Source organism: Rhamphochromis sp. 'chilingali' (genome assembly GCF_963969265.1).
Source record: "Rhamphochromis sp. 'chilingali' genome assembly, chromosome: 17".
Classification (NCBI taxonomy): Eukaryota; Metazoa; Chordata; class Actinopteri; order Cichliformes; family Cichlidae; genus Rhamphochromis; species Rhamphochromis sp. 'chilingali'.
Genome location: NC_137944.1, coordinates 5,218,527 through 5,232,328, shown reverse-complemented (window position 1 = coordinate 5,232,328; position 13,802 = coordinate 5,218,527). Strand labels below are relative to the sequence as shown.

Below are 13,802 nucleotides of genomic sequence, written 5' to 3'. Positions count from 1 at the left end.
CTGAAAACGACTCCCGTTTTGACCAGTGTTAGCATCAGTGTAGTACTTAGCCTGGTAGCACGCCACTCAAAGTTCATAATTGTGATTAAACACTAATCCTGTAGCCACCTAAATTCACTGTTGTAGAAGAGCTGCCGATGAGCACAGACCAGCATTGTTAAAGGTTTCACAAGCATGTTTAAGACTTTTAGCACTTCTGGCGTAATTTGCATTTTTTTTGTTGAAGTAATCATCAAGGCAGAGAATTATAGTATCCACTGAGGCTTTTGTTGGAATTTCTATACAAAACAGTCGATAATCGTGAAGATTAATGCCTCAACGGCTCCTTGCAAAAACTAACAAAGTGGTATTTCTAACTTGCCTGGCTATAAGTGAGTGTATAGGCTTGCCTTTATTCATTACACAAGTTGGAATGCTGGGTCATCACTCATGTTCACAATCCTCATGTGTCTTGAGGGCAAAAATAATCTACTCAGCAGTTGCTAAGGGTTTTTTGCTACAACCTGCATGTCAGAAACAATATAGCTAGCTTTTTGTCACGGCATCAGAGGAAGCATTAGCTTGCTAACAGTTTGTCTCTGCTCGATGACGGTGTGGTGATGTAACTGGTCATTCTCTAATTGTTCAGTTTCATTATCTGAATTATTGTGAATGCAGCTGGTACAGCAAAAACTTGTATATTATCACTGACTGGTAGGCTAAAATCATAGACTCTATATAAAAGATGGAAATAGCCAGTGTGGTGTTACTCATTGGTTTGGGACTTTTTTGTTTTGAAACCTCAAAGTTAATGTTTTCATTGATAGACGCATTGGTTGTTGGAACCAGATTTGGAGTGCTAAGTTTTCAGCTAACGGTAGAAGGCTAGGTTAGCAAGGTACAGTCATAAATTATACAAGTGCATACACAGACATGCATATCTGCCATTAGTGCTAAGTAGTATCTAGCAAAATATTTGATTTTTACCCACCAAACTTCTTGGGCAGGCTGTACCAACTAGCAAGCAGTGTTTTTTTGCCAGATATTTTCATTAGACATGCTCCAGAAGGCACTGACACCACAGACACGGATGAGAGATCCAGTTCAGTGTCTCACTTAATAGAGATAAGACCTAACAGACAGATAGCAGCTACAGATGCCTACATTGGGACACCTGTCAATCATAACGACTCTGCCTCTAACTATTGTATCAGTATGGATAGGTTAGAAAAATGTTCACCCATAGACTGTAAACTACCCTTACAGGCCAGAACCGTGTGTCATCCCAGGCTGTGATGCAACAAAGCACTTTAAACTGGGAATATGTCGGGGTTGTCACGGGCTGCGATGGCAGACCGTGGAGTTGTAGAGAAAGTAGGGCCCAAACGCGAGACTCTAGTGAAGGATAGTGGATTTATTTGTAGTGAGCGGACAGAAACAACAACTATATACAATTCTGGCACTGTGACTCCTGTGGCGATTCCCCTATGAATCCCACACAGTGCACGTGTCCATAACAGTGAAAAAGGTGACAACTCCAAAAACCCGATTCCACTCCGTGATTTCCCCTCATGACGACGTTCCTGACTCCCGACTCAGTTTCGACTTGAGTCGGGAGTATAATCCCGCGCCGACTGGAGCTCCGCCACCTTCTTAAATAAGACGCTGCTCATGAGGCCATCAGCTGCAGCTGGTGAAGGCTAATGAGCGGCAGGTGGGGCAGCCTCCAATGCGGAAACACTTCCGGGTCGCCGTCCCCTCAGCGACCCCAAAACTTCCGGGAGAACACAGGGAGAAAGGACAAAGGGAGAGAAAACCACCAAAAACATAACATACTGAAAAACATACCAAAAATACATGAGCTCTGGGTCAACAGACCCAGGCCATGACAGGGGTCAAATTATTCTTTTGTTGCCAGCCTCAAGTGGCCATAAGAGGAACTGCAGTTTTTGCCAGTTTGATGGATTTTTCAGCCCTACTGGTGATCCCTTGGTCTACATAAAACATTAAATATCAACACGTTCTCACTCCAAAGCATAACATTTTATGCTAGGTGACAAACTGTCGGTATATTATGCTTCCGGGAATCCAACACGTTCCTATATTATGAGATCGGAAAAATCATTGGTATATTACGCGTCAGGAGTGAGAACGGGCTGTAAATATGCCTCAGTAACACAGGCCGCGAGACTGGTCTGCAACCCCACAAATGTGAAGTCCCCAACTAGTTGGCAAGTGGTTGCTGGCTTGTTGCCATTTAAAATCAATCACAAAGAGGGTTCTGCGGCTTCCATGCAGACTTCAGGAGTGTGAATGATGTGTTCATATGAAAATAATATATCACTTTCTTTGTCCACATTTCTTGAGATATTACTGCTTGTGACGATTCCTGTGAAAACACATTTTACAACCTAAGAAACTACAGTGTTTTATGTACTCTTTGTGAGAAACCACATGTTAAGTTTTTCACTTCTTCGTGTTGAACAGATTTCATACTAACTATTTGCTGTGAATATTTTATGCTTGTTTTGCAGAGTTCACAGTAAGCTGAGGAGTGTGGTCAACGTCACACGAATCATTGAGACCTTCAGTGTGGATATCAGCCTTCAAACGCCCATTCTGGTCGGACCCTGGCAGATGGCAGAGTGGATGGGGGAGGGTGATTGAGTAATACGACAAGGGGAAAAGAAGGGATGATGATTGGGCTGTCAGCAATCAGCATTAAAACTCATAGGAGCATCTTTGGCACACTCTATAGGTCCTAGATTCAGTCCCCAGAATGAGTTAATTCAGGTGAAAGTCTCTGCTAAAAGTTGTTATCTACATAGTGTTGCCAACACGTCTGGATTTGTTACTCATTTCAAAAATTACTGGAGGGGGGTCACAGCGTGATTTTCAGCATCCACAGGATGATTTATTGAACATGGAAATATATATTCCCAATGTGCAAAACTCTTCTGTTTTTAATCACGGTAATAAGAGTTTTAGCTGTCAAGTAATGAATATTTGCTGCCTCCAGGCTCCGGCTTGTAATTAGAAAAAGTAAAATTGCCTGTCAAGGGAAAATAAAACTTGTCATTTGGTATCAAAGTCTACCGTTTTGTATATAAACACCTGCAACAGTGCAACGTTTGGAGCACAAGTAGGCGTTGATTTATTTTTTTTGAGGGGGGGATTTTTGAGCTAGAAGCTAAAGAGCCACAGTCATAAAGAAAAGAGTTTAGTCAAAGACAAACAGGATGTTGAAAAAGTAGACAGTGCGTGTTTGCGTGCACGTGTCCCGGCTTTTAAATTCGTTTTTTTCACGGTGAACAGCCGAATAAACCTTTCTTCCTCTGACTGGAAAAAAGCAATCAGGCCTTTATGAAAAAAATAGAACCGCTGAACTACATGATAAAATGGTCAACCCTCGCGATCAATAACCCATGAAGCTTCCCATTAAGGTTTCATTTTAGCACGCAGCGTGATTTCAGCATCGGAGGAGGGGGACGGGGTCGGTCACGGGGGTGTGCGGGGCTTGGTCGTAGGAGGGGTTGCACCATCTGCGACGGATCCCGTGACCCCATTCACCGTCTACCCTCCAATGAGAAAGCCTGCGTTCCCGAGTCACTGGGTCGTGTCCCACTTCAAAACATGATAAGTCACCAGGAAATGCCTGGGATGGGCATTTCAAGTTAATAAATTGGTTGTTTTTGTTGACTCTCAAGGACTGTATTACAAGAGAAAACCTCTTCAAAGTGAATTATACTGTTACATTTCTCTTCCTTATTGAAAAGCAATAGTGCGGTCAGTAGCAGTGTCCTCCTGATCTTCACTCCCATCCTATCCTTGTGTGCTCAGGCCAGCTTCTAATGCAGTACTGTTTAACTGCAATTAGGGTAACACTTATATAAGGTGGCTAATTCTGGCGTGCAGATAGATGCATACTGAATGAAGTCTTGCAGCTATAAGGCTGTATGTAATGAGTGGGCCAGGATTAAAAAATAAACAGACTCTGAATCTGTGTTTTTTATTATGTGTGTTTGTCTCTGGATGTTTCTCCTTAGTAATTCAGTAGCATATGTTTAAGCGATCAATCAGTGACATTTTTTTATTGACGCCCTTCTTTCCTGCACATTGGGAACTCGCACTCGCTCGCTCTCTATCACTGTGTGTATGACTCAGGGAAATGCTGTGGGAGTGATTCATTTAGGTGTGATAGATGTGTCTGCAATATACTGATCTGTCTCGCGTGACAAGATTACTCACACTGGACACCTCTCTTAATTCTGCATGTGTGTGATTTGAGTGGAGGGCAGCATGTGTCGGCCAAGAAGTGTGTTAGTGTGCTTGTGGGAAATGAGATAATCCCAGCGAGCAGCTGTGGTTCAGCCTATAGAGCATCTGGTCAGGTTGGCAGTATGCTTATATGACAGCCTGTTCACCTCATATTTCTGACAGTCAATAATGGCGATTGGTCTGATATAATGATGATTACAGGATGGAACGAGTGCTTTATGTGCTATTGTAATGGCTGTTGTATCATTTTCTAAGGGTTAGCTCTAAGCCGCATCAGTTGTGACAATGGTCTCTTTAGGAAGGCAAAATGACCTGTCACAGGGACCTTCCTGCACCCACTCGTTAAAAAAAGTTGTTACACATCCTTTTGTCAAGAGAAGTCAATATGTTGTCTAGCAAATATAAATTACAGGCCATTAATAGTTTTAATATTTTGGACGAAGTGAGTAGACAGAATTTTTTTTGTCATTCCAAACAGTTTTCTAGATGTTTGTTTTACCACTCTGCCACCATTTTATGTCCAAAGTCAGGCTAAATTTCAGCTACATTTAAGCTAGGCTAGGTATTGAGTTTTGCTAGCTAGACTGCACTCTGCATTTATAAGTGAACTAAAGCCTCAGAAGCACCGAGGGCTAAACATAATCTGTCTTGTCAGTTTGTTAACAATGTTAGCCAACGGTAAACATGGCAAGACTGAGACTTGTCAGCAGTATCATGTCAGGACTGTCAGATATCTGTAGCAGTAACACACCACTAGGGATGGGTACCGGCACCGGTTCTGACATAAACGGTAGTAACCAGACCGAAAAGCAGCGCACATTTCGGTGCTTTATTTCGGTGCTTTTTTTTTCCTGAGATGTCATACACTTTGAATTCTAGCCAATCATTTTACGTTTGCGAGTAGTAGTAGGCGGGCCCAGGTACGTACGTTCTTTTAGAGCAGAGCTACAGATTAAAAATGCCCAAGGCGAAGCGGTCAAAAGTCTGGCTGTACTTCACAGCAAAATATGCAAACTCAGCAGCCTGCAACAAGTGCTTTAAGCTGATACTGTGATACTGTCAAAGGAGGTAACACCTCGAATCCGATGAAACACCTGGAGACGCATAGCGTTTTTTTTAAAAGCCGAAAAATGCGCCGTATTTGATAGCTTGCTGCAAGACCTCACACCGAGCGCATCTACTGCGGGTGGGTTGCCTGTTATCGGACCCGGAGTTAGCAACATCCCCCAAAAACCCGAAGAGGAGAGTCCTGGCCCCTAGCCCTGCCAGTGTAGCAGAAATGATGACGGATGATGATGGCAGCAGCAGCCGTTCTTCTCTGCATGAGTAGCTTAATGTTCGTGTATAATTTACATTGAGTAGGCTAACCACGTTATTACATTAATGCATGTAAGGTGAACTAGCAAACACCGTTGTAGTTACATGCGGCTGTCTTCTGGTTTGATGGCAGATACTCCCTTCACCCTGGCCAAAAAGGCTAAAACGACCAAAGAAAAAGTGGAAAACAGTTAAACATGAGAGGTTTTTAGACAAAGTTGGTGTTTTTTTCCATTGTTTAAGCACTGCTTCCAGCCAAGAGTGATACCATATATGCCCTCTAGCTGCAGAAAAGGCTAACATTGTTATCTTTTTACAAAAAAACAGCTGAACATGAGAGGTTTTTGGACCAATTTTGTGTTCTCCATTCTTTAAGCACCGGTTTGAGCACCATTTCAAAAGTACCGGTTTGGCACCGGTATCGGATAAAACCTAAACGATACCCATCCCTACACACCACTGTCACAGCAGCCATTTTGACATGTCATAACAGGGTAAACACTAGTGTAATTAATAACATTAATTATGTCCTTGTTCCATTTGGAAAGACCAGGCCAAGCGTGCTGGCTCACCAGAATGGCTGTGGCACATTAAATGTAACAGGACAGTAATTAATTTGATTAATTACACCTATGTTTACCGTGCTACGACACATCAAAATGGCTGCTAGAAAAGGACTGCCACATGAGACTTAACACCTTACTAAGAATAGCATAACAGGTGTAGCTGCTGCCACCAAATTTGGGCCACTTTTTAAAATAATTTAACTGTAGCTTAGCTAACCATAATGCTAACTAACCGTAACGCTAGCTAATAGTAGCACAGCATTTAAAGTTAAAACTGAAAGCTACTAACAGTCAGCTCTCTGACAGAGATGAGTCTCAGTTCAATTCTCACTTCTTTACATTTTGCTAGGAAAATTAGAAATAGGTGCAAACATAAATGGAAACAGTTTGTAAAATTGAGGTTTATTCTTCAACACAGCCCGAACTCACTTTCGGGCTCGCTGTATTTCTTATAATTTCTTTAAGTATTCTTCAGGAATAGTTCTCTAGGCTTCTTGAAGGATGCCATTTATTCTGTTCTCTGTCAAGATGATCCTGCTTTAATGATGTTGTGGTCTGGGAAGGCTCGTCTATGACTGATAGTGTTTCACTGTGTGTTTATGGACAAACTAAACATTGCATCTACAGTGGCATCCCTAAGGACAGCAAAAGTGCATATTGTGCTTGTGTTTTTTATGCTGATGCTGATGTGATTGTTTCTATGTGATGTGCACAAATGTCAGGTGATTCTGTGCAAGCCAATTTCCACACAAATAAATGTGTCTGTCTGTACAGAGATATGCCAAGTTTTCAGCTAATGGCTCTTTGGGAATCACCTTGTTGGTGCAAAAATGATTTTTTTTTAATGCCTGTCAAACTGTGTTATCTTTGGCATTTTTCACAGCCTCAACTAATGAAATGAGAAGTAATTATGTCTTTTGAGACAGGCTACTAGTAACAAAGTGCCTAAAGAAACAATTTAAATTTCTTTGCAAAGTTGTCTGTTGTATCTAGACACAACAGTGGTTCATCCTTGAGCCTTTCACACAGTGCTTTAAGCACACAAATATGTAGCTCTTGATTTTTTTTTCACAAGCTTTACTTTTTATTCCTATAACTTAACAAATAATAACCCAGATATACGTTGTAGCTTTAATCTGTCCACACTCTTTTCTCAGCAGATTTACAGTTTTCACAGTGTTGCTCTATGCCCTGTAGAGCAGTAGCGCAATTAACCCCTTAAAAAAGCTACTAATAGGCTCGTCTGACACCAAGCAAAACAGTCTTGAAACCGAATTTCTCGTGTTTGTGTGTTTCAGCTTAGATAATTTATTCATTCGAAACAGAGTAGGGAGGATGTACTATTATCTGGCACTGGAAACAAACGTCTTTGAAGTCTTCTGTTAGGTATGTGTGTCTGTGTCCCAGTGTGTGTGTGTTTTTGGGCATATGGCTGGCCACAAACATCTGTCCTGGGTTACAGGCAGTCTGCTAAAAGAAGTATATGCTCTTCTGGGTAATTGGATTACTGAATTCCTCAAATGCAACAGCTCAGACCCCTGAGTACTAGTTTGTGCTTCCTCAGCAACCTCACCGCTTCCTGCTTCATCCTTCCTTCTCATTTCCATTTTCCCCAAGACATTGACAATAGAGACTTTCTCGATTTGCAAGAAACACTTTCAGAAGCGCTGGCAAGTAGCTGCAGCGGCACGGAGGAGGTGTGATTCTAATTCTCTGACCCATTTCCTGAAAAGTCTCCTCCCATCGTCTCCTGCTTCCAACTTTCTGCTCAGTCTCATTACATCGGCACGGGCTGACCTACTGTATAGATGTGTGTGTGTGTGTGTGTGTGTGTGTGTGTGTGTGTGTGTGTGTGTGTGTGTGTGTGTGTGTGTGTGTGTGTGTGTGTGACTCATTTGACTGTGGCGTATGTGTCAAGGTCAGCCCTTGTTTCATAACACATCTTCTCATTCCTGCTTCTATCTAATTGATCTCAAAGAGAGGAAAAAGAAGCTCCTATATACATAAATTTTCTTGAAATTGAGATCTGAGTGTGCAAGCCTGTGTGTGCTGGTCTGGGGGTAAGGTAATACTCATGGATAAATTCAGCTGAAATAGGAGGGGAATGATTTAATAAGGGGAGTGTAATAGAGGGAGGGAGAGGGACAGATAGGATAGATGAATGTTTTGATCAGAGAAATAAAGAAAGACCCCTCTCTCTGGCCCCCTTTCTTTGCCCTAGGCTCTGTATGTCTGTATGAGTGTGTGTGTGTGTGTGTGTGTGTGTGTGTGTGTGTGTGTGTGTGTGTGTGTGTGTGTGTGTGTGTGTGCGCGCTTTACCCGGGCACCTCTGCTGTAACAATGAACTGGGATGAGAATGAAGGGAGACAGCCAGGGGAATAGTGTAGAAAACAGAGAGACAGCTTCAGTGGACTCCATTCAATCAGTGTAGCTCTGGACCCAGCTCATCTGCTCCCTAACAATGGAGAGGTCACTATGAATTAGAGACACGTAGAGATTCGGGAGATGGAAGGAGCTACAGCACACTCGAACACAGGCAGACAATACAGACGAGCACATGTGTGCACATAGTCTCTCGCTCACTTATCCCCCACCCATCCTTCCATCCAACTCCTCTATTCCCCCCTTTCTCTTTCCATCTCTATCAGTCTGTCTCAGCTCTAAACAGGTCCACCAACAGGCTAAGCACTATGCAACGCCCCCAGAGACCGAGTGTGACATTTAGTGCGCTGGGTTCCATTTCCCCTGTCATTATCGGCCGTCTATTCTACTGCGGTTCCACGACAATAGCCGCTGTCTCACTCCAAAACAGGCCGGCTGCTGTTAATGCCTTTGGAGAATAGGCCCAGTCTTTTTTGTAGGGTCCAAATTGCTGCGGTTTCCTGATGGGATGTATCGACTCGGCATCTGATTCAGAGCAGGGTAGTTATTGAGGGATGAAGCGAAGTTTGCGGCCATGAAGGGTGTTGATTAGATTACCCTTTTATGTTATGTCTAATATTCAGCTGTCCAAACACACATTACTGCATCATAATAAACCACTTTACTGCTTTGCAGCTCTACAAAAGAATAACTTGCCCTGTGTTGTTGTGTCTCTGTTACGGATACATTTGGTGCTGCATAGTTTACTCCAAATTATGCGTCATTTATACCAGAATACTCTGAATAAAAACTGATGTAAGAGGGAATAAAGAGTCAGTGCTCTCAACCGTCAGTCTACAGTTGAAAAGTTAATAAATTGACTTTGTGAGGTAGTTTTTGTAGATTTCATGGGTGGGAACATGCTCCCAAAGTAACACATCATGTACACGAATGAACACTTTGGAAATACATCAAATGTGAAAAAAGAATCATGCTGGATATCTGTAGTGATGTGGACTGGAAATTAAAAACCTACAGAGAGCTGAACTGAAAAATTAGTCCAGTTTGCTGAAATTTCATTGCAGCAACACAGAATGATGCTCAGTATTTTGTATGTGCCCCACATGTTTACATGTATGCCTGACATGATCAGTGCATGATTGTAATGCAGCAAAGGATGGTGTCCTGGGGCATCTCCTCCCAGATCTGGACCAGCTCTCCCAGAGTAACTGCCTGTCTCCTGGAATCTCCTCCATGCTCTTGAGACTGTGCTGGGAGACTCAGCAAACCTTCTGGCAATGGCACAAACTGATGTTCCATCCTGATTGTTTTGTACTACCTGTCCAAACTCTTTAGGTTCCAGGTATCGCCTTATGCTACCAGTAGTGACACTGAACCTAGACAAAAGCAAACCTAGTTAAAAAAAAACAGCCAGAAAAGATGAGCAGGGAAAAATGTCAGTGGCCTCCACCTGTGAAACCATTCCTGATTCTGGAATGTCTCATTGTTGCCCCTCTAGCTAACCTGTTGTTAGTTCTACAACACCAAAGAAGCTGAAACTGATTAACATCCCCCTCTGCTACCTAACTGACCACATCAATATAATGACCTGATGCCACTTTGATTATATACTGTTTGGGGGGGGGGGGGGGGGGCAGTGTACGAGGTGGAGGTATCGTCTGGATCTGAAGGTGATCTGCATTAGAACTCTGTTCCTTCTAATGGCCAGTAGGGGGTGGCACCTCTGTCTGGTCCTATTAAGAGTTAAAAGGGATGATAGATCAGAGAGAGCATGCTTACGGGCAGAGCAATGTTGTGTCAATGCACAATGAGTTTATAGTGGTGCCACATTTAGATCCACCCCTTTCCACTCCTTGCTGTCAAGGAGCCTAAAAAAATCTAAGACGGTTGAGATGCTCATCACATGACTTCAAGATTTGATTTCACATGTCCATCCTTTATACACTGTCTATGTTCTAAAACTCGGATGTCAGTGTCTCAAAGCATGTGTGTAGGAACACGCTTGTTTTTTGTTTTTGTAGAAAAAATAGAAAAGCATGAATTTTCTATGAGGATTTGCAGTGTGTTATAGAAGCTAGTGGACATGGATCGCCTAGCACTGTAGTTAGTGTCATCTCAGCCAAACTAAACTATTTTAGACTGTGCTAGTGAACTATATATGTCGTTTTATTTTCAGATAGATAAGAAATTGCTAAGAATAGGTCATTCTAACTCCTGCCAGTAACTAAACTACAGTAGATTGTCGTCTCATTTGTCTCCAGGGACACTGATGTAGCCAGCAGATATCAAAACCTAGACTTCCTGTTCCACGCATCGTCATTCTTTAAAAATGCAGCTGTAGTCCCTCTTTTGCTCAGCACATGGACCTTTTACCAGCAAGCAACCAAAGCCTACTTCCTTTACTATACACTCGCATGTTACTTTTTTAGGTATACCTTCCTAGTGCCAGGTTAAACCCCCTTTTACATTCAGAACTACCGTAATTCTTCATGGCATAGATTCACCATGGATCCATCTCCTGTTTCACCGCAGCCAAAGCAGCTCCGTTAGACTGACGAAGCTATTTGAGTACACATTGTCATATTAAAGAAACCAGCTTGAGATGATTCGAGCTGTGTGATATGGTGCGTTATCCTGCTGGAAGCAGCATCAGATGATGGATACACTGATGTTGGGTACATATTGGGATGGACATGGTCAGCAATACCATTTAGGCTGTGGCGTTTAAACAATGCTCAGTTGGTGGTAAGGGGTCCTCCATTATACCGACAGCAGCATGAACCGTTGATACAAGGCAGGATGGATCCATGCCTTCATGCTGTTTGCACCAAACTCGAACCCTACCATCAGAATGTCGCAGCAGAAACTGAGGTTCATCAGAGCAGGCAGCGTTTTTGCCAAAACTCTTATTTTGGAGTTCAGCAGGTCATGTTGACAACATCTAGATGTCTAAATATACTGGGTTGCTGCCATGTTACTGGTGGATTAGATATTTATCTTCAAGAACAGTCGAACCGGTGCACCTACAAACAATGGCGTGACAGGGACACCATAGCAAATTATGCTGAACATTATGCTGCTGTGTCCGGTTGATTCATTTGTGTTTCTTGCGCTTCCTCGTAATGTTTAGAAAACTTCAGCACTGTGACGTGTTTTTGAAAACGGATTAAGAGAACAGAGTTTCTCTGTCAGTCGTATCCTGCAACTCAGTTCTTAGAAAATCTCATCCAGGGAGGGTCGTACTGTGAAAGCCCTGCAAAGCCTTCAGGGGATTTAGTTTGAATTATATCAGTGCTGTCTCTGTTAAGTTTTCCCTTTCCAGTGAATGCTTCTGTTAATGATTAAATCGACCTTTGTCTAACACTATTAGACATCATCTGCCTCTGATATTACATTTGAGTTATTTTCTTATTCAGTTTGCTTTTGGCATTTTAAGTCATCGTGGCATAATGCTTCCTCTGTATTTTTTCTCTCCCACACACGTGCACTCTTTTGACACCGAGGTGAGCGAGAAAATCCACAACAGATGTGGCCCCGGACCAAGAAAAGAGTCAAAGCTGGTGATTAGACTCCTTTCTTTTACTTCGAGTGGTCCTTTTGGGTTTAGTCACAGACAAACCGTTGCCTAAATATGTGATGGCCTTGAGACGGTGAGCTGCTGCTGCTGAACATGGAAATGTACATTTTCTCCCTGTAATCGCTAAAGGGCTACAATGTATCTTGTATCTCTGTCCTTTAATGTGCAGATGGTGAGACTCTTTCTTTTGCACTTTTACAAGCCCATAGGGGATCTTAACACTGATGTAAAGTAATGCAGCAGGGGGTCTCTCCCTCTGCATTAACACTAATATAAAAAGCAGAACTAACAGAAATGTGAGTATAGGAGTCAGAAAAGTAGATATATCCCAACCCCAGACTTTGTGCTGCATTTTTAATGATCTTGGCAAAAGCTGCCGGTGTTGTTATTACGAGTATGTTACACACAGAACAAAGTATTTTTCAGTACAGAGCTGCTTTGGTTTTACCTGATTTATATTCTTTCACATTACTAACCAGGCATGAGTGGCACAAAGAGAGATAGAGGTCAGTTTGTTCACTCTGCTCTTGTTTGCCATCTCTCTCTCTGCCTCCATCAAATGTACACACAGCCATCGGCGTGCGTGCGCGTGTGCGCGCAAGCGGGCCTGTTAAGCCGTTAAACACAATGTATGCATTTATCTGAGGCGCATGAATCCAGGGCATCCAACTGACGAGACTTGGTTTAGCATGATTAGTGTGACTTTGGGGTGAGAGGTAAGGGGGGTAAATGGAGGGAGTCTGCAGGGATGAGTCACTGCTATTCAGCCAGTGGTTAATGGTTAAATGGATGTATAAGCATGCGGCCTAACCCTGTTGACACAATGTGGATTTAATCTGCAGAAGTAAACTGATGCATGCGTGAGAACTGAAGAGAGAGTTCAAATCTGGCCTCCTCAGCACGTATGGGAAGAAAAACAATACGCGGCCGTGTTGAAAACAGCCAGTCACCCACAATTAAACTCTCACTGGCACGCTTATAAAGTGAACCTTCCTGTCCTAAAGCAGAGGTTATTAGCTGGTCTTAATAAGATGAGGCTAGATGGAGGATGTTAGCTAACTTGATTCATTCTGATTTGTCCTGCATTTGTTTAACAATAAAGGTCAGGACGGTGTTATAACATCACCACGGCCGGTAGCAAACTCCCTGAACTTCACGTCCCCCCTCCCGTCATCGGTGTCACTTCTCATTATTTTAAAATTCCCTCTTCATCCTCCCTTATACCTCTTTGTCTCTGTTAGGATTCAGACACTACATAGTCAGTGTTAAAATGCTTACATTAACAGTTAATGTGTAAACTACGCAGTAGCCAAGAAAAAAATCAAATTTTATATAGTTTTAAAGTGACTGAGTTGTCCCTAAAACATTACATCATATTTACAGACATCGTCTCATTTACTTGTAAGTAAAAAGATATAATGTTAAAGTCTCTGCACACCCATTACACCCCCGCACATGTGTTTTTTAAATATCCTTGCTCATGGGACCTGTCCTCAGGTTCAAGTAGGGTGGGAAGCCTCTAGACTCAACTTCTAACCTGCAGTTTTGTGAAAAAAAGTTCTCAAAAAACTCAGCAGAGACTGTGATTCAGATGCTTGTTGAACCACCTCCTGGTGAAATTACTTTTCTGTATGACTATGAGTCTCACACACTGTTGAATTTTGGTTCACTCTTTTTTACAGTGTTGCTTCAGTTTGTTGAGG

At 42.5% G+C, this 13,802-nt stretch overlaps 1 protein-coding gene across 1 annotated transcript in view; it reads left to right on the top strand.

The window, feature by feature from the left end:
- LOC308385240 (transcription factor E2F3-like) overlaps positions 1 to 3,485 on the top strand; it is an 86,537-nt gene extending 83,052 nt beyond the window's left edge. The window contains exon 7 of the mRNA XM_080864054.1: positions 2,514 to 3,485. Within this exon, the coding sequence (XP_080720180.1) occupies positions 2,514 to 2,530 (17 nt within the window). The 3' untranslated portion in view covers positions 2,531 to 3,485. The remainder of the gene's footprint in view (positions 1 to 2,513) is intronic.
- Positions 3,486 to 13,802: the final 10,317 nt, after the last annotated feature.